At 38.7% G+C, this 26,188-nt stretch overlaps 1 protein-coding gene across 2 annotated transcripts; it reads right to left on the bottom strand.

The window, feature by feature from the left end:
• Positions 1-731: 731 nt before the first annotated feature.
• Positions 732-12,454, bottom strand: trappc13 (trafficking protein particle complex subunit 13). 2 transcript variants are annotated; one of them, XM_028601417.1, is made up of 13 exons: positions 12,301-12,453; positions 11,218-11,286; positions 7,191-7,290; positions 6,766-6,850; positions 6,528-6,655; positions 6,262-6,334; positions 5,877-5,921; positions 5,399-5,416; positions 1,873-2,006; positions 1,569-1,767; positions 1,372-1,472; positions 1,122-1,269; positions 732-1,041 (listed from the first exon to the last, which is right to left on the bottom strand). In XM_028601417.1, the coding sequence occupies exons 1-13, from the start codon at positions 12,344-12,346 to the stop codon at positions 934-936; spliced, it is 1,254 nt and encodes a 417-aa protein (XP_028457218.1). In that variant the 5' UTR covers positions 12,347-12,453; the 3' UTR covers positions 732-933. The 2 variants fall into 2 exon arrangements, with proteins under 2 accessions (XP_028457218.1, XP_028457219.1); XM_028601418.1 differs by lacking the exon at positions 5,399-5,416 and having other exon boundaries at positions 12,301-12,454.
• Positions 12,455-26,188: the final 13,734 nt, after the last annotated feature.

Raw genomic sequence — 26,188 nt, 5'->3', positions numbered from 1 at the left:
CCAGAGAATCCTAGCACTTTAGCAGGTTCACACTTTCAAGGGACACTCCACCAATTTAGTATTTCTCTGAGGAAATACCCCTAATGATGTCAAAGTGATGTATTGTCGTGGGCTTGGAGCTAATTTATATCAGAAAGCTGGCTTTTACAAGTCAAGACGATTCTTAAAGAAAGGTGGAGTTCCAAAAGTAAGAAAAACTCATTCAAAAATCCCATTGACATTTTAACAATAACTACAAATCCAGCCTGGAACATTATGTACTTTATGTTGTGTGGCTTGCTTCATATGTTTAAATGGATGGTAGTTTAAAATAAATAAAATCTTAATACTTCAGTTATTTTTCCAGTCATCAACAAACACCATTTCCCATAAGCCCCAGACTTTTCCGTGGCTAAACGTCACGGCTCGACAAAAGAGATGAGTCCATGCTTTGCATTATGAGAATTCCTTTAGTGGGAACACAGTATGGCCAGTGATTAGGTCAATTTCTGTTTACCATTTAGTACAGTGACTTGCCACCCAATAGGTATCCTTTGTGTCCCAAAATGTGACTTAAAACTTCAAGAAATCCCTATAATCTACACATTTGAAGAAAATATGCTCAGTGCAGTCTACAATGGTATGAGTAATATAAAGTCTTAATAATAAAATTAAAATGAACTATGTCTAAGGCTTCTTTAAATGACAAAATCACGCCATTAAATAAAAGAAAGAAGAAGCAATAGGCAAGAAAAGATGACCGATGTTTTTTTATTAACATTTATGCACATTTACATCATTATTTGCAAAGAAAGTGATTTATATTATTCACAATTTATTTTAAAATACAATATAATCCCATCAGGTTGCAAAAAGAGTGAAATGTCAGCGTTATGTGCAGAATTCCACTGTTGGTCCATTCATATCTAAAATGCAAAAAGCGAAATAAAATGTCTAGCACTCATTGTTCGTATATGGGCAGACAACACACACTTGTGCGATGTCGTCATATTCGTACGTCCTCTTCAGAAAGGTATCTGTGAGTCTCAGTCCAGAAATACTCTGAAACAAAGAAGTGAAGACTATTAGTAAGCAAGAACAGCACGAGGATGTGAGTTATAATATATACGTTTGGATCATACCTGCAGACCCTGGACAGATGAGAGGAGCATGAGGGGCAGAGAGAGGAAGGCACCGGGACTGAGTTTTCCCAGCTGTCGCCCTGATACACCGCACCAGTGGATGGACCTGGTGTTACACATCTCCAGCACCAAGTCCATGGTTCTTTCGCTATAACACGAAGGGTGCAAATAAAAAAGCGCGTTATTAGTGCTACTGGGTCATGCTTTTAATTCAATGATTTAATCGTATGTTGGACTGGGGATTTTTGACCTGCAGTTGGTGATTTTACAGATAATGTCAAAAGGTTCTTCAATGTTGACAGTGTCAGGAATCATCTCCAAAGACAATCTGATGTCTCCATACCCTGGAGCCTGGAAGACATACAAGGATATAAATACAGTGTAACACAAATGATTTTATTTTGGCATACAAAAGTGCACACACAAATAATAAAATAAAAAAAATACCATTCTTTGCAGCTGACTGGTCTGCAGCCTCCCTCTCTCCCCAAGATTAGTCTTCCATACGATGTCAAGCTTCCCTATCACCGTCACACCCTTGATGACGCCTGCCTTCTCCGCGTACTCTGGCTTTGGCTTCAGGCAGTACAGGTACTGCCTTGTGTCCATGGGCTGCAGGTAGGACATTTTCCCAAATGTGGACTCTCTGGCAGTGAAAAGTTACGGATGAGAGTCGAGTGTAAAAAGCTGACGGTACATACATTAACAGGAAGGAACACGTGGGTAAACTAAAGTGCTTTTTTTTTTTTACCCATCCTCTCCACTCGCGACCATGTTGAGCTCTGTGACGTTGTACATCATGGAGGGCTCAAGAGAGACCTTCTCCATGAACATCGCAGACGTGGTGATGTTCTGGATCTGAGCCTCCAGGAACACTTCGTCTGTCTGCAGCGGTGAAGCCAAGGGTTACTAACTAATATTTGTTGCTTACAATTAAATACATTAGCATTATCTCCAAGGCGAACTGAGCAACACATTAACTTTATCATTAGGTACTAAGGAGGGTTAGGCTTGTGCAAAATCCTACTGCCTTAAAGGATAGGTTCACATTTTGTTCAGGTCTGTCTTATTCACATGTCCATAAGAGCGTTTCAAGAGTTACTGGTGGCTGTATATGTTCCTCCTGTCAATACTGGCCATGAACCATAACCTTCCTAACAAGATTTCAATGTAAGACAAGGGTGACAAAATCCACAGCCCAAAAAAAAATGCCTTCTAAAGTTTGACCAAAGCTAATATGATGTTTCAGTAGTCTGAGTTAAGCCCCTTTCCCATTGGACAAAAAACCCCAATAACATCTGGCATTTCTCTTCAGTGGAAAAGGTTACAATCGGCATTCATTCCTGGGACAAATGGCTCCACAGTAGTCACAGGTATTTATCGGCTCCAGCTCAAATGGCAGTGGTGGAAACATGACACCCGGGTGGACATTTTCACCACTTTTCCTCAGCCACAAATTCTGTCCATCTCCATGCAAGCAGCACTCAAACATTGTTCCGAAATTATGTTGGTACCGAGTTTGAAAGAGAATAAATAAGTAACAGATATAAAAAAAAAAAAAAAAAAAAAAAAAAAGTAACCACCATATCATTTTCACTTGCCTCCATGCTGCTTTGTTAACTAATCCTGTTTTCCGGCATGTTCGTGACATAATAAAAACAGAAAGGTATACTCACCCACTGGAAATGGGAAAAGAAATCTATCGCCTATGTTTAGCTGTTTTTTCTACATTTAAAGTGCACATATTATGAAAAAATGGGGTGTTATTTTGTGTCTCTGGTGCCTCCACACGCATACAAACTTGGAAAAAAAAACATCCATGCTGTTATGAGTGAGATAGGGAATAGGGTTTCTGAATGTGTTCTGCCTTCAGTCTCCGGGTGAGCTGTTGAAAATCGGCAGGGTTTTCTACGTCACTAGCCGAAACGAGGGGGCTAAACCATGCTCTAGCATGCTAGCGGTTAGCCACCTCGTTCTCAATGGCAAAACACTGCTACAGCACACACTAGTTCACCATAATCTACAAAAGAACTACTTACATGTCCCTGTTCTGCAGGTATTCCACGCAAAGTTGGAAGTGCGCCCTCGTTTAGAAGAAGTCTCCCAGCTAATCCTGCCTTGTACTGACTGCAGTTAGAGAAACTGCTAGCTAGCAATTGTAATCCTTACCTAGCTACTGAGCATTTGCGATTCCCAACAAAGATGGTACAGAACTAGGAAGTGCCACTCTGTAGCTAAAATAGAGACCTGAACACACAGGGTGAAAAGAGGAGTTGAAGCAATGTGCAGTACAACAAAAATATGGTGTTTTTTTTAAATTAAACCATGTAAAGCTATTCTGGTACAACCTCTAAATACAATTATGAACCTGAAAATGAGCACAATATGAGCACTTTAAACCCCCTCACATCTAAGCGCTAATTCTAGGTGGAAAAGGGTACTAGACAAAAAAAATTAGCATTTTCCAAACTTAATGCTTTTAGTATGACAATTGCGGTTTTGCGACCCCTCCACAGCAGCTCAGCAAGATAAATGTAGGGACATTCTGCAGTAAAAAGATGGTAACTTTAGAAAAAAAAAATACAGGATTTGTAATTCAGACTGATTAAGCCTTGCATTAGTTTCAGCTGTACTTTCAGGCTTTTTTGCAGAAAAAAAGGACTGTGGTTTCTGTCCCCCCCCAATCACTTCCACTGGATATGCATCTGTTTAAGGCCGGAATGAACAGCAGGAATCACCACAAACAGTTGTGCCGCTTTTAAATGTACATATGAGCATGTGAGCAAGGTTTTGAGATATAATGTGAACTTAAACTTTAATCTACTCTTTAGGTGATGTGAGAGTCATGTAATGAATCACATTTATCAGCCAGACTCAGAAGACAAACATTAATCACATAAAATGAATTCTATTAAGTATGCTCAGTGTACCTTTGAGGAGAGGTTAGTTCAAGTGCTGACCAGCGAAGTATACAGTAGGGGTTGCACGACGACTGACTTTTAGCAATCGACAGGTCATTGAAAGTAGTCTCTCAAACATCAACTAGTTGTAGTAGTTTTTAACCAACAATCGTGTTTTCAAGCGATACATTTAAAACAGCCATGTCATCTGCATCAGAGCCTTTTAGAGGAATACATTACTGGTCTGCTCTCCAGTCACCTTTATTGTATAGTTTGTTGTGGATATGAAAAAAAATATATATCTAGATTCATGTAAATGTCACCATGAGAGCAGCAGAGCAAAGGCCTTTGCAGAGATAAACAGCACTGGTATTATAAACTCTATTCTAAAATATTTCAAATTCACTACATTTATAACAGATTATAAATGATTAATATACCAGTACGAACAATGTGTTTATCAGTTATTAATATTAAAAAGTCAAGTATAATGGCACAATAAATAATGTTACAATGATAACATTATAGGACTTGAATTGTTGCTGAAAGACAATTGGCTCTGGCACCTTACATGCCTTGACATGGGGTTTGTACAGGATTGTAGGCAACTAGTCGATGCTTTGGAAAAGTAACCCTCACTGGTCTTCACAACTGACAAACTTTGAGTGCAACCTCTACTATACGGTAAGATCCGATGAGCGAGAAGCAGAGATTAGTCCATGCCTTGCAATTCATTCAATAACATAAGAACTGACCACGAACTGTTCTGAATGAGGTTAGAGTTCAATCACAGAGCTTAGCATCTCGGTTCCATGCAAAGCCATTCCAACTAATACCTGAAACCTCACGCTACTACATTTAATCAAATAGATTTGGTCCATTAACTCTTAAACAAGGAATTTTGGTTTTTTTCTGTAGCCTTCATCCCAGCAATACAAAGGTTATGAATGAGAATCAAAAGCGTTAAAACACAATCATTCGTGTGTGTTACGTAATCATTTACATCTTGACAATAAGAAAATGAGAACAGTCATACTGCATAATCGATGCAATCCCCACCCACCACAATTTGACACCACAAACTTCCATTAAAAAGTCCAAGCCCTAGTGTAGGATGAGTTTGCAAGAAAGCATGAGCGTCCAAAGAAAGAGCAAAAGAAAAATAATGGAAAGTTTGTGTCAAGGTGTTAAGTTAATGTTGTCACTTTTTTTTTTTTTATCTTTGACAATCTGGCAGGCATTTTAGAAATTCATAGATTACTTTCCATTCTTCTGCTTTGCGCCTTTCTATTGGCCCCGGAAAAGACAAAGTCTGCTGCACCAAAAAGGATTAAGAGAAGCTAAATGTTCAGCGATGAGAACAGAAGGAACAATTACCACAGAACTGAGGTCACTCTAATGGAGAAAATAAAATACAAGACAATAATAAACAAATGAAGTTACATGCCAAAGATGATGACAATGAATATTTGCATACCGCTGATATAAAAAGCTACTGGTATAAAAATTAGAAAAAAAAGGAAAAAGCTTGTTGGCACTGTGAGGAAAACGCTTGCTCTCCAGCTCTTGAAACAGTCAGACTTTACAGTATGATTTTTTTTCTGTTAAGTTGACATTTCTGGAGGTGCAAGGGTTTCCCAGGAGACCATTCTTATACTAACTCTATGAGATAATGAAAATGTTCCTAACTATGAAATGAAATATGATATGAAGCATGTTGTATAACTTGCACGTCATACAATACAGTTCTTCTATTTGCAGAACAACGTGGTGAGAGATATGAGTGCACAGTGTGTATGCTGACAGCGGGACTTTATATTATTCTGCTGCTGGTATTTCGAAGTGGCTAACTTACCTCTGCATTGTAGAACTTTGTCTTCACATCCAACGGCTTCAAAACCTGATTGAAAATAGAGTGCAAACTGAACGCGGTCGTTTTCTCACACTGTACCTCCATTCGGCAGGAAAAATAAATATATCAGCGACTAATCAGACTAGGACTCAGCTAAGAAAAGGAAGAAATGGAAATCTAAGGGACAATACTGAAAACGTTGCTAAAGGGAAGGAAAGAGGGCTGCAATTAGTGCACAACCTGAGACCTGAAGACTGCAAGGCACCAAATCCATAGATGGTAATTGCATTTGCTCTGTTGCAGACCTGTGACATTTCTCAGGTCCTTTCCAAGCTGACCCAGGAGTTTACCACAGTCATCTAATGAGAAAGCTCAAACATAACCTCACCTGGAATTTGAAGAACTTCCGAAAATAGAGTTTCTCCCCGTACTGAGTGGTGTAACTGACAGCACAAACTAAGCTGGAAATTGGAAGAGAGGAAAGAAACATTTAGAATAGCAAAAACAATTTTTTTTTTCTTTCAAGAATGCAGCCCGATTGCCTCCCTGATTTGGTCAGTTTAAGGAGGACATTTGGGGTTTTGGCGCCACAACAGGACCCAATAACCAAAGAAGAGAGTGTGTACACTGTAGAAAAAAAATAAAAACACTCACATATGTGTTCCAATTTCTTTGACTTCGTGGTGGATAACATCATCAATGCAGCATTCAGGTTTGAGTTCGCCTACTGCAGAGTTTGACGCCGAGAGGTTGAGCCTCTGTGAGCTGGTCTGAAGATCAGCCTGTACAGGATCCCATCACACAGCAGGACAGTTATGGGTAAAACAGCAGTGTAAAGTGTGTAATAAATTAGTGTTGGGCAGGTGTTTTTTTTTTATTATTTTTATAGTACCTTCACAAGAATGTCCTTAACAACTTGGTTGCTGTCATTGTGCACACTGATGTAACTGGAGAAGGTCTCGCCGAGGAAAATATTTCTGTATAAATGCAGAGAAAAGTCAAATCTTCAAACTTTAAAAGTTTGCTCAACAAAAAGTACTTAGTGTGGTAACACTTTAATTGAAGGTATCTACATAAGAGTGACATGACACTGTCATGAACACATGAACCCTAACTCTAACCTGTCATGACAAAAACCAAATGACACTTAATGAACGAAGAGTTATGTCATAAACGTTTATAACTTGTTTATAATGTTTATGACACGTTCATGACAGTGTCCTGTCACTCTTAAGTAGATACCTTTACCCAAGTAAAGTGTAACTCTTAGGTGTTAATAATTGTTCAATTCTGCGACAGCTGATTAGCGTTTATTACCCAAAGTTTTGCGGTAATGTAAGCATCTCTCCGAGCATTAAAGCCTCTGCTCCTTTGATGGTGGAGGGGTCCTCCCTCATAAGTTGAGCAAATAAATCCCCTAGAGAGGGAAAAAACACAAAAGTATGTGTAATGTATCTGTTAATGAATATCGCTCACGTTCCACTGAGAGCTGGAGCACACATCTGTTCTGGGCCAAAGGAAAAAAACAAACGCATATCACTTATGAGACACACATGATTACTAGAATAACAATCCTAGACACCTAGGTGAATTCTCAACATTTAGAAAGGATGTAATAATATGGAATTTAGAGTTCTAGTTAGAGTACCTACATGCATGAGATCTTAGACATGGATCACAATATGAGATACACATGTGTACTGTATATTCATGTGCAAGCTATTGCAAATTTGTAACTAAAAGTAAACTTGTATTTGTTAGCATTAGCTGCCAAAAAAAAGTCCATACTAAGGTGTCTGTGTGCAGCTATAAGAGATGTAGACAGTTTTGACATAGTAAGGTTTTATATTTTATATGTGTGTCTGAGTAATCTGTGCGCTGCAGGGAGGATCACAGAGAGAAATAAAGGACCTTTGAAGATCAGGTTTCAAAGGCGCCTGAACCAGCGGGGTTTTCACTGGGTTCAGATTTCTGTCCAACAAGTTTGGCCACCAACTGTCCATCTTATGCTGTGATCAACTCACTGACTAAAATAATACCTCTACCACTATTAATACTCCTACTAATACATCCACCTCTTATTATTGACAACAATAAGATCGGTCTGGAAGATTGTGCTGTCAGCGCAGGAGTTAAAGCTGGACCATGATAACAAAAAGGGAAATGGTTTTCTGTTTCTAATATCAAACCACTTCACCTTTGTGAACTCTAAGAGCCATCACTTCATTGCAACTTTTGTATTAATAGCGATTTTCCCTAGAAGTGTCATGGTGATTTATGGTTCATGAAGAGTTCAGTTACCAGTTCTGCGAACACATTTCTCTGTGCTGTACGCTAGAAGATTAGAAAACAAACACTGAAACTCTCAGCAGGCTTGCCATCTAAATTTGGGAGATGGATCAGAGACTGTAAGGGCCCTATCCTGCACCCGGCGCAGCACAGCGCAGTGCAGCGCAGCGCAGCGCAAAGCCCGACGCCAGTGTCTTTGCTAGTTTAAGACCAACGTAGTTTTCAGTTTCCCATCCAGCGTCCACGTTGTTTAAATAGCAAATGCACCTTGCGCCCATCTTTGCGCCCATGGGCGTGCTGGTCTTCCAGGGAGGTGCGTTCAGGTGCATTCTTGGCGTATTGCTATCTTGAGGCAGCGGGAAGTGATCGCGCCATTGACCAACAAAAACCTGGTCTAAAGTCAATAGCGCAGCATTTCATTGTTATTTTAACAGCGCATTAGTAAAATGCGCCTAGGCTTATGGACAGCACGCACACACTATGCTTGTTACACACACAGGGAAGCGCAGCAGCACACAAACACGCAAAAGCTTACAAATAAAAATATTACCGTGCAAATAGCAATGCACAAATGTACAAACGCGCCTGGCTTTTAAAGGGAATGGGAGATGACACTCTGATTGGTTTATTGCAAGTTACGCCCAAAACACACCCATGAATTAATGAAGACACTAAGTAAGTACTAAGTACAACCCTTTTGAACCATGCGCCTGGTGCACGGATCCTTTTTCCCGCCGTCAAACTAGCAAAGTTTGGACACGCCCTAAACGCACCTGCGCCACGCGCTTCACGCCGTGCGCTTAGATCATTAAAGTAGGGCCCTTTATCTACAATACAGATGGTTTCCATGGTGGACAGGAAGTCATGTGGCTCAGGTCCTACCTGTTTGGCAACACCAGAGGTTGTTCAACATCCTCCAGGATCCATTATTCATATATGTTTACCATCTATTTGTAATTCTGTCATCCTGATTGTCCATAGTATTTTTATTATGTTGGTTTTCTTATCCGAATCCAGGGTCTAGGGCACAGGGTGTCATATGCTGCACAGATTGTTAAGCCCCTTGAGGCATTTTTGTAATTTGTGATATTGCGCTATATAAATAAAATTGACTTAACTTGCATTGGATCTAAAGAAATTGGTAAACGCAGCTCAAAATGTTAATGGAATTAGCTGTAATTTAATTACATTCTGTGTGTTTATCTTTCCGCTACTAGATTACACAGTACTTCTACTGTAATAGTAATTAAATTAAAAATGTAGGAAAATTCTCAAATCAGAAATTTAGCATAATTATTATATCTTATTATTGCAGGAATAGACTAAGCGCATCAGTGGACTTTTTTGTTCATTTCCTGCATACCTGTTGACTTCTTTAATGAGGTTATATGACATCTAGATTTGTGGTATTATTCCCTCAAGTAAATATATCAACATAAACATGGAAGTGTTGTCTGCCGTCTTGAGTGGGATGTTTGTGAAAACCTAATGCAACCACAGAGAATGTAAGCTGTTGGGTGAACGTTTTATTTTGGGAGCAGGAAAAGCAGAAGCAATGCTCTCAGAGACATGAAAAGTAGAAGCAGGACATCCACTGAAGCCTGGGTTCAGTCCTTATGTTGCTTCCCTTTGTGAACATTATTACGAAATGAGGATATAAACCTCTCATTGGTGTTCTGGAGCTACTTTGCAAAGCCTGACTGCTGGTTTCTCAATCGCATTCATGGAGTGAATTCACTGGAATAGAACGAGAGTGAAGAGCCTGAGAAGTTTGGCAAAACCTCTTGTTATCTTTTTTAAACTCCTCCATGGTTACGGTTGTGGTTATGGCTTACAACTGATAATAAAGTAATAGAGAGCTTGGTTGTTTGGAAGCTTCCAAAATTGATTTCCTTTGTATCTGTCATGCTAAGATTTGACTACCAGTAAATGTCTACATTCTACAGAACAAAGACACCAGTAAGAAATGAAACTACAGACACAGGATTGTTATACTTATGTTCATGTTTTTTCTCCCCTGTCCTCTTTATGACTAGGAGCCTTGTGACAAAAAAACATTATTACAAAAGGCGACACAGTGACTCAGCGGTTACTACTGTTGCCTTGCAGCAAAATGATCCATGGTTTGAACCTGACCCGGCCAACTGGAGCCTTTCTGTGTGGAGTTTGCGCGCTCTCCCCGTGTCTGCTCGGGTTTCCACCCGCAGTCCCAAGACATGCAGGTTAACACTTAATCTTAAAATGACTATTCACCATCTATTTGATTAACTTATGTCACCCAACTCAGCAGACATTTTGGTATAGATTTTGAATAGTTTTATGGGTTATTCTCAAAGCTTCCCAACCCACAGGCTGGCTGCTGCTACATTTGATCAGCCAACAGTAGAATAATTGATCAAATCTGATTCCCTGACAGTTAGGGCTGGGCGATTTGACAATATGTATCATCAAAATGATATACAAATGTCTACCGTGTATATTTTTCTATATTGTTTTCATCGCACCATACTGTGTTATGGCAATATTTACATCATTTGGATGACGCTTTACATTCTTGCTTCTTACTTTGCCATGTGGTTATTTAATAGACTATTTATTTATTGAATTACCAGAAATTATAGCAGTGATTTATATCGTTATCGAGATATGAAATGACCTTTTCCTGGATAGAAGATTTTGGACATGCTCTACTGACAATATCAAAATGCTCTGTGTGGCATGAAATTGACTGCTGTGCCCACATGTCAGCTAAGAGACACTGAAATAACAACCACAACAAGTGGAAACATCCACTGCAATACAAAGTCAATAGATCCACAACCATATGATCTTCAGTTAAAAGTGCAATGTAATTCAAAATACTGATAAAGGAGATACTAAATAAGCCATTACAGTAGCTAATGCAGGTATCATACCTCTTGTTGTCTGTACATGGTGGTAACGCTGCAAAAAGCAATAACTCTGTTCTGACAATTCTCTTCTGCTATAGATACAGTATGTTAAACGGAGAATTAAATTCCATTCGGGCTCTGTCTCTAATGATAAACAGATTTACCTGGCAGATCTCGATCTTCACATGTCACTGGCAAGTTTGTGAAGAGTGTCGGTTTTGTTAACCGCATCACTGTAAAGTAAAGTGAAATTGGTTAGAGATTGGACACAGTGGTTAATGTGGTGATGTTTCTGTTGTTTTAAAGTAATCTCTACCACTCATTTGAGCATATAGTGTCAATAACTTCAGTACTAATCAGCAATGTAGCCCTGTCGTGTACAGAGAGGCAGGTTAAGCAACATAAGACTACAACAGGTCATCCATAATTGTAGATTTTGGCTGTAATGGATACAAAAAACCGTTGTTGTATTGCAGTAAATCTAGTTCATTTACATGTCTCAACTCTATTTGTTTTCTAGGTGAGCCACAGAAATGACAAGTATCTGAATAGTTGACTGGTTAGCCATTTGATTTCAACTCAACTACTGGTCTAACAGGTACATTTTAGCAGCTGTCAGCTTATAACAACAAATAACAACATGTTTGTGCATTGGATCAATATTCCCAAAGCACGACTTGGGGTCAGTATATATTACATCTCATAAATAAACCATAATAACAACCTATAATTGGCACAGAAGTCATCAGAAACAGAATCAAGAGCATTGGCTAGCTAAGTAGCTCCCTGACACATAATTTGACTGCCAGCAGCTCTCCACTAACACAGTAACAAGAGCCCATTTACAGACAAATAACAAACACAGCTGACATAGATAACAAATCTAACGTTAGTGAGTTTTTTCAGGGAGTAATTCACTCATTAGGAAACCAATGTTATGTTCCTTAGCTTATTACCGTTAGCTAACAACACAACAGAAATAGCTAGCTGATATAAGGATATCATTCTTGCTGTAATGTGTCTTTTCATTGTATCTTTGAGGTCAAATAACTACAAGAAATGCAGTATTTAAAGCTAACGTTACACCTGTCACAAACAGTCTTGATTGCATATTAACGCTATTTGCAGCCGGTAGCCACAACAAATGACAACAACCCGGTGCTATAAAATATTTAACGCGTCTGTTTTACCACTAAAACATTATCTGTGATGACTATCTTTATGCTGTCGTAAGGGCAATCAAATACCTTTTAATGCGAGTAGGTGTTCTTGTTTCGCTTGATTTACTTCCATTGTGACAGAGTAAACTATCTTATCGGGGTAGTGTTGCTACTATGCTAGCTAGCTATGACAGGCTAGCAGTTGAACTTTGACCTTACAGCAAGCGAGTTTTTTTTTTTGAGGATAGGATGACGAAGGCATGACCCGCCCAACTCTGCCTCTGATTAGCTTATCCTGACATTCTACCCAAGTCCTAACCAATCCCACTCCTCTTGCCTTAACCTAACCAACCCAACCAACGAAGGCAAGGAGTACTAGCTAATCAGAGGGAGAGTTGGGCGGGTTATTCCTTCACCATCCTAGGAAAACAAATTGGCTTACAGGAAATGCTTTTTTTCCGTCCTCTTTTAATTTGGGACGCTCTTAAAGATGAAATGCTGCCGCTCATCTGGGATGGGTACTACAACAACAAAGAATTATTGTTTCTTTCATATCTGTTGATCTGTTAAGTTGACCATACCATTTATTTATTAACTGCAACATAAAAATGTAGCTTGTTTTTTCTTTGTCTACACAAATTATATTACTTTATTTTTTATATTTTTATATGTTTTAGCTTTATATCTTAACTCGCAATTTTTCTCTTTTGTTGTTGTATTGTTGGACGGTGCCTGCAGCCTAAGCTTTTCCTTGCTGTAATTGTTGTGCACAAGTCAAGTTAAAGCACCTTGCACCTTCTTGGCAGCAATGTAAAAAGCTTTGTCTTTATTATTTTTGTTGACATTTGTAAAGTTGACAATTTGTCAGCCTGTCAAACTGTAAAACTGTACAGGAGCAGCTAAAATATGATTGTGGTTGTCAGTGTGTGGACATACTGTAATTTTCCATTCATATTATCTAACTGCTCTTGATATTGTTGGAATTTAAATTGTCACTGCATAATTTTTTTGTCCTCCATAGCCCGTCTGAATCTATTGTACTTTAGCCTGAAGTGTTACTGCTGCTCTACGCTGACCTCTAGTGGTCTTGGCCTTTAATGCATTAGGCTACAGCAACACTGCAACTTTAGTTCATCAGTTTAATAACACAAGTGACTTATATTATTTGTAATAACAGCCAAAAATGACACAAATGAGACTCCTAAACGCCTACATTGTTAATAAAATACAACACAACTGTATCAGATAAACTGAAATCCTTATCCAAAAGAATCAACTCAAGATCCAGAAAGCTCAGCAGGAGATAGTCATATAGTGTAACATCTCAGAGCTGCCAGCGAAATCTGAATGTATTCTATAGCTTCTTTTCCTGCTTTTTGATCTTTCATACTTTTTATGGTTTTAACAATTATAATATGCTGTTTTGCTTAACGAGTAAACGAAATTACCAGCGATGATGAAAAAGACAAAAAAGAAGTGCTAAACAACTCCTTGAAATTACCTCCTGTAATTGATTACAGTTTAACTGTTAGGTTATAACTCTTTTATTGTTTCTAAACCATACCATATAGTAACATTAGTAATACAAGCATTTTGTGAAGCTGTCATGATACTGAACATGCATTTCTGTCGTTTATTAAAAATACATTCAGCTGTGTACGTAGAGTAATAGAAAATTGATTCACTAAATATTAATATAGGTCATCATAGATCAGCTATAAAGAAGAACAAATAATCTATGAAATTTGTAAAACAAATCCATCTCCCTTAAACAGGTTTTCTTATATCCTTTGTAAACATGTTAATCAGAGAAATACAATGCAGTTTTCTTCTGGTAGGAATGAAAACTAGCGCACTATATGCTCGCCATGGCACATTGTATAAGTGTTCTCACATGCTGTCTCTTCATTGAGCAGAAGCTGTAATTAAAAATGACATCTAGATTATTATTTTTCGTATTCTTATTCTTTATTTCATAAAGGACAACACACATTAATTAACATTTCTGTAAATGCGCCAGTGTTAGCCAGCCGGCTAATTTACAGTCCTTTGGCCAGATGATTTTAGACCAGAGCAACAGGAAACAGTAAGACATTAGTACAGGGTAAACTATACAGACAGAAGTCAACAAGACACCATACAGACAGCTAGAGCTGTCTCAGTAAGCCATGTAGAGCTACAGGAAGCAGCAAGACATTAGCACAGTTACACATCAACAGTGTTACAAGCGTTAAAACACAGCCAAGCAACACAGACCCGAGCCATCTTCTTGCACCGTTCAACCATGCAAAGCAGTAACAAGCAGAAATAAAAAGATGAAATAGGCTACATCACTCATAAGGGAGGCATCAATACAGCACAGGTTAATAAGACGGTAAAATAGTTAAAATACATACCCAAGAAATGCAGAGCGGGCTATATTTGACACCGGGCAAGACATCAAACATCAAACATGTTAGCAGCAGGTCAGCAGTGATAACAACAATAATATAACATTACCAGGAGATTAAAAATGTTCACAAGTCTGACTTTCCAAGAGCCAGGCCTCGAGACTTTGTGTGAATTTTGAACAGAGAGTTAAAATACTGACACAAAATGAATCAATCATGAACACGTCAAGTACGAAGAATATTGGCGGAACAAAACAACATGTTTTGTCTTAGCGACATGGTAACTTTAACTACAACAATTACTTAAATGTACTGTGTGGGAATATATAATTCACATCTATGTCAACTCAAACCAAAATGATCTCTTTTGGTGGCACTGATTGATGATCACTGTTATGGCATCTGTACTCACATCAGCACGTTCACTATCTATTTCTATTTCTAAAGACGACCAATCCAAAGGCCGCAACGAGGATGCCAAGGGAGTTTGCAAACTTTGCTTCCACAGGCAGAGAGTTGTACGGGTTTTCCACTGGAAAGGAAAAAATTAAGTTACATTTCTTGCATGGTTCTTATTCATTTATAGTGCAACTGAAACAAAACCTGCATCTTGCTTTTATTAATGTTGTGTACATTTGCGTGTGATTTTGGCTGTTTTTTCCATTGAAATAAAGCGGACATTGTGTTGCCATCTGTTGGATATTTGAGGCAGGAGGCCAGGCAGAGGATCAGCATCGCTTTTCCCATCCAGATATGGACAGGTTTCAGGGTGCTGCTGTGGAACCATAGCGGAGATCCAGACCAAGGACCCCCTATTAACAGCATGGTGTTGATGACAAGAAGGGAATGATTTGTTTTTGTTTTAGATTTCTTTATTTAAAAGGGACAACGCACATTAATCAACATGAGCACAGAGTCCAACATGTAAATGTGCCAGATTTAGCCATGCAGGCTAATTTTCATCTACAGTTTCTAGCAGGTTGATGGCTTAAAATATTAGATAGGCTACAACAATACAACACCTAAGCATAGACAAGTAAAAGGACATAACCACTGTTCCAGATCATGACAGCTGGCAGGTTGATGGCATGAGAAAAACATAACCCAAGTATCATACACAGTAGACACAAGTAAAAGTGCACAGACACACATTAAAACACATCAACAACACAGAAGCACCAAGCACATGAGCCCACACAGAGACACTACACAAAGACAAACACATTATTCTGGATTATGGCAGCATATTTGATGCCATATTTGATCCTAATGTTTGAATAACCAATGTTTTATGGATTTGGAGAAGGATTGGATAGATGTGATTCAGTGTTTTCTCACAGTTCCCTCAGGCATATTTAATAATTCATTACCTTATATCCGTATCTGGAATGTTAACATTAGCACAGTACAGATGCCCACCCAGCTGTGCAGAGAGTAAAGGTTAGGGATGTGGAAGCCTTTGTGGAAGTCAAACATGGCACACAGGCCCAGGACGGACAGAATCAGAGCCAGAAGCATCAGTCCAGCATGCACCAGCATCCAGCTGTGCTTCTAAAAACTAGATCAATTGCTGGAACGTTTTCATTCAGAATGGTTTTAGTACAAAATGTTTGTCCCTGTATCTACTATGTATAGTGACTTCAAATTACAGCACAGAAAAATTTAATGAAATATAGATGTTAATATTATTATTATTACTTTTCCAGTAAGACATTATACTGTACCAAGTTGTACACTTTGTGACTAGTAAACATGTGTTAAATTGGTGGAGTGGCCCTTAAAGACCAATATTTTCTTACAATATGGTCGGTGGGACACAAATGATCCACCAATTACAGCAACCCCATTTATTTATCCTTCTAAAGTATTGTGGGCCTGATTGCATTTTTATTTGAGGATAGCTGATGCTAAACTTTGTTTTCTATTATTTTGGCCACCCCATTCGTATCAAGGGGGGGCAGGCTAAATAACAGAAACACCTCTCTTATTATATCCTTCATGAAGATTGCATTTATTGCAAAACTGTTGAATTAGACTGTCTTAGTTTCAGCTTGGTGTACCTGATAAACTGGCAACGAAGTGTATATACTGCAGCGCTGTAAGAAGACATTACTATAGTATAGTATAGGGGTGGGAATCCCCACAGCCCCCACGATATGATATTATCAAGATACTTATGTTACGATACAATATTATTGCTATTTTAAACATGTTGTGATATTCTGCGATATATTGCAACTTATTACCCTTTTTCCAACTTCAGAATTAAGTCCCCAAAGGAAAACTTTGTAAACATCTGTTTTATCTAAAAAGATAAATTCCTGTTTGTTCATCTCACCATTTAGTAGACCTTACGACTTTGTTTTATGTCAAATTTACCAATGAAGTATTAGGTGCGTTACTGAACTAGAATTATGAAAAATTAAAGCTGATGGGCGCCCAGATAGCTCAGTTGGTAGAGTGGGTGCCCATATATAGAGGTTTACTCCTCGACTGCATGTCATTCCCCCTCTCTCTCCCCTTTCATGTCTTCAGCTGTCTTGTCAATTAAAGGCCTAAAAAGCCCCAAAAATAATCTTCTGATTTTAGAAAAAACATTGTGGTCATGACTCAATTACAGACTAACATGACTTGATGATTATGAGATTTTAGCAGGGAACAAATGCATTGTAATTGAAAAGTTAAAATCTTAATTAACTAGTAGCTATAAGCTCTGCAGTAAGAAAGAATGATATTTACCTCTGAATTGTAGTGGAGTAGAAGTATAAAGACGTCAAGTAGGCCTACAAATTGAAATTATACAGTACAGTGTAAATGTAGTTATTCCGCCACTCCTCAATACACACAGTCAAACCCATGTTAGAAAACCTTGTTCTTCCTCTGACACTGAGCTTTCAAAACCAAACTGTCCATGACGTGTTCCTACTCACAAGATGAGTGGTTCTGTTCCTCATATCAATCTTGTTTATTTACTCTCTTTGTACCTAAAGATGGTCCCAAACCTTAACCATGACATCAAATTTCCTGTTGTTCCGCTTTCTATTTCACGTCCATTCTTTTATAAATCATCATCATCATCAAAACTTTTATTACAGACTCATCTTAGCAGCACCAGAAATGGTTTCTAATGATGAATAAGTCTGGTGTTAAAGGGAGGGACGCTTTAAGTGGGACTATGTCTGTTTTGTCCTTTGCAACAACAGCAAAATTCCACATTTTATAACATAACTCACTTTTTGCTTAGTCATGTTGATTTGCCATGCACTCTGAATATGCATATTTATTACAAAACAAACTGACTGTAACATTAAAGTATTTATAAGACATATTTATATATAGCACTGAGCTAAAATAGGAGAAAGGTAATGTCAAGCTTTGAACAAAATCTAATAGGTATTAAAACAAATTAAACTACACAAGGCTGTTATTGATGGTAAAGTGTTTTAGTTTAGTAACACTGATTTATAGATGACGTGTAGTAAGCATGAGCCATCACAGACATGCTTCAAATGACTTCCTTTTAAGCAAAACTACAACACGCTGGATCGCATGCATTGTTTTGCAAGGTGTTATGAAGTACTTTTTTCTTTTTCAGAACTTGTGCGTGATGGATATGTCTTAGCATGTCATCTAATTTAGCACAGATCTCCAGTATGAATAAAGCCTTCACTGTTCAGCAACAATCCTGAGATCTGGACGGTAGCAGATGATCACAGAGGGCCAGTCACGCAATGAGAGTGCATGTGTAACCTCATTTTTCTTTGTAATGACAAATGCAAAGGCAAGAGGGCAGTGAAGCTGTGCAGAATTTTTTATTAGAGTCATCACGAGAGATACGTGGACAGCAAAAAGTATTCAGACCTGTTTGAGTCAGCAACGTCATGCAACATCCTACTCTAGCAGACGGTAATGAACACATGAACAGAAGGTGTTAATCTACACATCATAGAGCAGCACGGTAATAGGAGCACTCAGCGCCATGTTGTGTATGATTTGCTTGGAATAGATGTTTTCATCATTTTCATCCTCCACGAAGACAGACAGAAAGTGATTAGCATCCCAGGGCACTTCCTGAGTCTGAGAGACCGGCACACGGATGTACTTGATGTCCTTGATGTCCTTCTTGAAAGTGAAGTTCACGATCTTATCATCCTCTCCGGGATGGGAGTCGATGAAGCTGTTGAGCTCCAGAGCCTTCTCAGTGATGTACACTCGGACATTCCTTTTGCTGTAGTTGCTCATCTGGCATGCAGTGTTGATATTTCCCATTTTGTTGTGTCTGAAGTGACTGCTACGATTGATCAGGACTGCAGGTCTTGCTTGAGGCTGTAATTTAAAATGCAGTGATATTCCTCATAACCTGTACTAAAATTTGTGGACATTTTTTGTGTGTATATGAATGGAAAAGAAAACACATTAGCTACAATGCTGCTATATTTTCTATTGTTAATCAAGCTGCTTGTTTTTTGAGTTTTGTTTGAGCCATTCAAGTGTACAAAAGTAAGTCATCTACGAGCAAAGAGATTGCAATTATTTCTTCCCTGCATACTCGAAAACACACAATACAATACACAATACACACCAGGTTTTGTTATCATTTTTGTCTTTTCTTAATGTCTAGTCTGGATCAAATACAAAATGAACTCTTACCTGCTGCGACACCAAAGTCAAGGTGACAATAATGCACTGTGGCTGTTCTCCTGACTTCAGCAGTTGGTGTCTTATGGAAGTCTGATAATATGCAAAAACCTTTAGCACAGCTAGGGTAGGGAAATATACTGTATATGCACCTGCTTCAAAAGAGCAAGGCTCTTATAGGTGTCCATTGCACATAGCATCTCTTTTACCCACATTTTTGTCAGTGACAAGACAACAATAACACAAATTAACAACATCCTTAAACATTATAAAAAGGGTAATTATCAGTTTTAGTAAACAGTTGTGTCTGAACCAGGTGTTTCTGTTACAGTAATCTGCCCTGCAGTCATTGTCTCAAGTGTTAAGGTTTTAAGGTATTATTTTTATTGTCATGAACATCACGAAACAGGGTTAGGGTTAACCGTAACACTAGTCTATATCCTCGACCTTCCACTTCTGGGTTTGCAGCCGGATTTCACTCATTCAGGCCTGATATCTGTTGCCTTGGGCTGCCTTTGTGTTGGCATTTTAAACTCCTGGGGATTTCTGACGACTATGGTTAACTGCTCCTCAGATCTCTGCAAGGTAAATCCAGACAGCTAGCTAGACTATCTGTTCAATCTGAGTTTTCTGTTGCAGCGGCACCGTTGCTCCGTACGGCGCATAGCGCCGCTCAAGACGATTGTGATTGGTTTAAAGAAATGCCAATAAACCAGAGCACGTTTTTCTCCCACCCTGGAATGCTGTGTGGACTCGCCAGACCCCTCTCTGCAGCGCAACGCTGAAGGAAGGTCTGGCAAAGCGAGACTACCCTGACACAAATCAAAACCAACGATGTGTCCATCTCTCAATACTTTCTGACTTCCCTACACTATCTGTGTCACTCAAGCCCATTCATCTTACTGAAAATGTTACAGGTCACAAATATATAGTTTCATTTCTTAAAAAAGTTAAATAGTTTCCTTAAACATTTGGGCATTGTAGTTTTTAGCAAACGTTGCTTAAACGTGAGTATACAGTGCATTTGTCGGGGACTATTTTTAATTGCAGATTAATACACAATTGGTGCTCTAGTGAGAATTCTTAGCTGCGGGACTTGACTATGTATGTGGGATCAGATCAAAATAAACTACAGTGCCTACAGTATATACTCATTGTAATGAAGGAACAGTTAGTATATAGTGTTTGGATAACAGTGGATCTCTATGTCACAGAGGGATATGTTATATCAGGCTTTGGATACATGTACAACACTTGTTAGTAGGATCAATTCATTGTTGGTTTTGAATATTAATAGACTTATATTGTAAGTTATTCTGAAATGTGATATGGCAATGGTATGTATTACAATTGTTCTTGTGAACATTAAACCAGTTTAATCTCAAGCGGAGAAGCTACTAAACTCATTAGGAACTAGTTCAACTTTCCTATGAGGTTTGCCACTGTGGAAGTGATATAAAATCGCCTCTTTGTAACTACAGCACCTTGTTAGATAGAGCAGAGCCATATTTGCTGCATGGTTTGCATATTCAAAGTGAGATGAGAAAGGCGCATTAAAGATAACAGCGTTACTGTTGGGTTTATGCTGCCTTCCAGCACTCATTCTCAGCACAATGAGGCCGTGGCTGCTGCTGGTGTCCCTGCTTGTCTCTGACCTGAGTCCCCTTGGGGACGGGGACAGGGTCATGGATTTTTGCTGTTGGAGTTTATGCAGAAAACTGCTTCAGATGGCTCCCCCAGGACTGGAGATACTTGAGACCCAAACTGAACACCAATGCATGTGTATCAAGAGAAACTGTGTGCAACACAAACTGGGGACCTCCCCTTTTTACTGGACACACACAGTCCATGATGATCATGGATGTTTGTCTCATCAGGAATTAACAGGAATAATCCATAGGAATCATATCCCAGCACTGGTATGCTTATTTCAATCAGTATTGATATGAATACTACTACCTATTTTCTCTGTTCATGTACTGAATTGTGATCACAACTATTGCTACTGTATTTCATATCTTCTGTATGCAAATTATTAGTTTTTACTTACTGTATTTCTCTGTCCTGCTGCTCCCTGGCATGAGCATGAATTATTAGAATAACAGGTGTGATTGTAACAGTCAACTGCCTCAAAACTACACTAGCTAAAAACATGAAGCTGATCATCACACTGACGATAACAACCAGGGTTTATTTTCGTACTAATTTAACACTGTTAATGATAAGAAAATCTGACCTGCAGCTTGTTTTTGCATGTGTTCGGAATATTTATGGGAGATCAGAGAGATACGTTTCCAACTAATGCCTTTGGCTCAGAGGGAGAAACTTTACTAGGAAACTGCTTTATAGGGCAGAAAAGACCTTGGAGACATGGAGACCTTACAGTTCTACCAAGAAGATGACTAAGGACGAGAAGTAGACTATAAATCTCACGGTTAAACAGACATGAAGAAATAAAATTACTGAAAGAGTAACTGCAACAGTTGCGGAAATTTGAATATCTCCCGTTTAGATTTCCTTCTTTCTACTTACCATTAAACATACCCTGCTGCATGTGTGTGTGTGTGTGTGTGTGTGTGTGTGTGTGTGTGTCTCTCTCTTGAGGGAACTGCCATCAAAGTGAAAGATTTAGCATGAACAGAGACACATTAAAGCACTAAAAGAGAACCATTAAAAGTTTAAAAATGTCACTCCCTGCCTTAGAAACCAAGAGTCTACAGCCATGTTAGCAGCTCTTTGAGGCTGTGCTTTGAGCTAAATGCTAACGTCAACCCGCTGACACACTCACAGTAACAATGGCTACGTGCTAGTGTTTAGCAGGTTTTAATGTTCACCATTGTCAACCTGTTAGTTAAGCATGCTAACATTTGGTAATAAAAAAAATAAAGTGCAGCTGAGGCTGATGGGAATGCCATTTTTGTAGATATTTGATCATAAACTGAAGTACTGGAAGAGCTAAAAGTTTGACCTGATGATGGCGCCAGATGAAAAGTCCCTCTAAAGTGATGGATTGACCAAATGGCCTTGCTATCCCTAGAGCCACGTTGCTGGCGAAGGAAGTAGTGTTCTTGAAATGGCTGTTTTTATGTCATGGCTCATGCATTTGTCTGGTGTCAGTTATGTAACCAACTCTATCTTCCTCTCCTGTCACTTTAGGCTGTTTCTCTCCTCCATGGAAAGGGAAAAAGTGTTCCAGCCTTTCTGCTGAGGTCAGATGCTTTTGCAGCGCTGCATGCTATTAGTGAAACCAGTCATATTGCCATGGACATAATAAAAGATCCCCCTGATCATGAGTCTGCATGGACACTGAATCATCACACAGCCGCCTCAGGCCACAATTTTCAGGCTTTCTTACTGGAGAAATCCAAGAGCTTGGCACCCGCCACCATTGTTCAACTGCAGAAAATGCTGACGAAGAGATACTGTGCTGCTACAGCTGTGAATATTTTCTGCTGTTTTAAAGAGGGTGAAATAAGATCAGCAATGAACATCAAGAAAATGTCCAAAGAAAAGATTGCACAACTACAAATCAGACAAAAAGGGAGCACAGGGCGAGCGATGGACATTAAAGTTCTCACGAAGTATGATGGGCAAGCTGTAGTCCGTCAACATGACGTTTCCCAAGCTGCTACTCTGCACTCTGGCAGCGCTTCAATGAAAGCCTCAGATGCATCACAATCAGAGATAAAGAGAAGTTCAGTCAAAACCATTAAGAAAAACAAACATTTGATCTTCAACTTGCAAAAAAGTGCTCAGAAGCAACAACCTTTAAAAGCTGCATCTAGTGTGTATGATGATGATGATGATGATGATGATGATGATGGATTTTATATTGAGAAGCAACTCTTGTTGGTATCCAGAGAGAAGACAGAATCTATAAAGAGACTGCAGTTCAAGATAAAGGCTGCTCAGGATAATAATAAAGAGGATTTTAATGTGAGGATAATCACAAAACAAGCAGAGCTTCGACGCCCAGAGGGAGAAAGACAAACAGAAAAATCACATACAAATATTGACAATGGAAACCAGAAAAAAATTGCATTCATCCTACAACCTGTGCATAAAACAGAGAATAATGATGTTGATAACAAACATATGCTTACTGAGGTGGGAGAAGAAGTCTTAGTCATGTTATTCCCTCCAGACACAGAGAGGAAGACACAAAAAGTACCATCATCGGGAATAAAACTTATTGTGCACACAGACACTGGGTGGAAAACAGGAAATATACCCATGAAGGAGTTGGGTGACCCTCCACCCATGACTAAAGTTGCAGAGAAGACATTTTTTATTGAACCAAAGTGTTTGAAAGAAAGACTATTTTCATTAAAAATGCATGCGCCGCTCGATAGAACAGACAGCATGGATATAAAACCAGCAGAAATTACAGCTAAAGTAAATAGAGTGTCTGTATATACTGAGCAGATCAAATCAACACAAGAACACACAGAGACTTCTAATACACCTCGTGAAATTATGGGCATAAATCAAACTAAACAAGAGGAAACTGTGCCGTCAGAAGAATCCGTCATACCTTTACCTCCCTCACTTAAAATGACAGAAAGAGAAACTGCAAAAACAGAGCATATAGCAGAGACAACGACAGTAAACATGGAGATAAAAGAGACAACATCAAGTACAGAAGCCTTCAATCAAGGCGGCACACAGAAAGCAGACAGACTGCCAAGTAGAGAGACTCCAAGGACAACAATGAGTCCAGACTTTGAGCCCAGATTTATAAAATGGAAAACTGGGACTATACAAGCTATAACTGAGAAGTCCTTCTCAGGCCTAAGGATGAGACAGGACACCCCAGCAGATACAACCAAACTTCATGAAGGCACTGAAGAAACAGCTGTAACTGAAAGACAAGAAGTCCAAAATGATCCAAAAGTGGACTCATTTACATTTGCAAAACCTTTACAAAAAATCTACAAACAAGCTACAGACATGCTTCCAAAAGTAAGTAAAGTTGGAGTAACAGATTTCTATGAAAAACCTGGTGAAATTAAAGGAATGGTTTTGACATTTTGGGAAATACACTCAATTGCTTTATGGTGGATTGTTAGTTGAGAAAATTGACACCACTCTCATATCGGTCCGTTAAGTGCGAGGCTTCATGTAGCTTCATGTAGGATTAGATCAGCATAGCACAAAGAGTGGAAACAGCTAGCCATGCTCTGTCCAAAGGGGACACAATCTGCCCACCAAAGTTGACCAATTAACACGTTATATCTCGTTTGTTCAATCCCTATGAAAAAGTGTAAAAAAGTCTCTGCTGGTTGCATGGCAACTGCTCAAAAGCAAAAAATAGTTTGGCCCATAAGCCCCCATAAAACGAGACATTGTATTTTTTACACTTTGTTATTGAACAAATGAGATGGTGTGTTAATTAGTGAGCTTTAGAGGTGCTGGTAGCTGTATTTTCTTTACCTTCTGAGAGTGCCAGGCTAGCGGTTTCCCTCTCTTTGTGCTAAGCTAATTGGCCGCTGTCTGAAGCATTATATAGAACAGACAGACATCTATTCTTCTAACTCTGGGCCAGAAAGCCAATTATTGTATTCCCTAAAATGTTGAACTTTTGCTTTAAGGTACATAAAGTGTTACACAAAAATTGGAAAATGGGATTAAATGTGCAAAATACAATGCAGAGATAAATAAATATACAACAGGAAGGGGGAACCTGATTAGAGATGAAACTGATAATGCGGCAGGGATATTAACATTCTTAAGAACTATCAGAAAACAATTTCAAAATAGGCATTTTTTTGGATATACTTTTTTACTCGATGAATCATTGATCTCTGAGAGCAAAAATGTTACATTGCTAATAATGGGCCACCTAATAAAATACTTTTTTTTTTGTTCCAATTCTCATTTACTACTTCAAAAAGTGTATGTATTGTAAGAAGAAATGAGTCACATTTCTCAGCAGTGAATGTACTGATGCAAAGTTCTCCCTACAGACTACAGATGACAATATGCTACTCTGCTGCAGAGGTTTAATACATCGCACTGCAGCCGGGTGGAAACACTGTATGGAGAGAGCTGCAGGAATGGGATCGAAGATGTTTTCCTCAACGGAACCCACGGATGCATTTAAGCATACAGGAGAGCAGGAGATAGAACGTATGTCCATCAGAGACCAGAAAGACAATCTTCTTAATGACGACGAATACGATCATTTCTATTATTTTGACGGAGTACTAAGAAGAGTTCAGAATAATTTTTACCCCTATTACAAGAGACAAAGACGGCGAAAAAGGAGCCCTCATAAGACAGAAAACAGTGGTTTCACAGTGAGAAACAAAAGAGACACTCGTGAAAATCTCCTCAGTTATTTCAGACGTCTAACTTTAAGGAATAAGACCGATGGCCCCAAATGATCAGGCCCTGAAGATGATGTGCAGAGAAGATTTAATACACCGAATGACTGGAGGACCTGAACACCGTTAAGTACTGATTACACTGATGTCTATTGTTTACTTGCTGGCCAGTAAATGAGACGCAAAATATCCTGATTTAAGAGTTGAGAATGTCATCATCATCCAAACAGATGTCAGAATAACTGGGTGAATAAGCAGGGAGCATCAACACACTGATGGTTCTTCATGTGCAGGTTTGAAAGAGTACTGACTCTCAGTGCACGGAGGTTTTTAGTAAGTATAAATTAAATTCTATATATACTTTGTATGTTATGAGAATGTCCATCAAAGTAACTTAAGACACAACTTCTACCTCTGAATGTAGTTTTTTAGATTAGTTCGATGCTCTCAACTCTCCACAAGACATTTCTAATTTCTATTTGAAGTGATTGCTAAGACTACAGAGTAAACAGAACCCATTTAAAACAGCATAGTTAAAAGCTGATTTAGTGGGTTTAGTAGTCTGTTTAGTCAAACATTTTATCCATAACTTCATATTATTTTACTATCTTAAAACTAACT

This window comes from Perca flavescens, chromosome 16 (genome assembly GCF_004354835.1).
Source record: "Perca flavescens isolate YP-PL-M2 chromosome 16, PFLA_1.0, whole genome shotgun sequence".
NCBI classification, from domain to species: domain Eukaryota; kingdom Metazoa; phylum Chordata; class Actinopteri; order Perciformes; family Percidae; genus Perca; species Perca flavescens.
The sequence above is the reverse complement of the archived record's forward strand: the minus strand, read 5'-3'. Positions and strand labels throughout refer to the sequence as shown.

Coding starts and splice junctions, on each gene's coding strand:
- trappc13 (XM_028601417.1), bottom strand. CDS start 12,346: ATGGAAGTAAATCAAGCGAAACAAGAACACCTACTCGCATTAAAAG. Junction 7,291..11,217: donor TGAAGATCGAGATCTGCCAG/GTAAATCTGTTT, acceptor TTCCCTCTCTAG/GGGATTTATTTGCTCAACTT. Junction 5,922..6,261: donor GGAAGTTCTTCAAATTCCAG/GTGAGGTTATGT, acceptor ATTTTCAATCAG/GTTTTGAAGCCGTTGGATGT.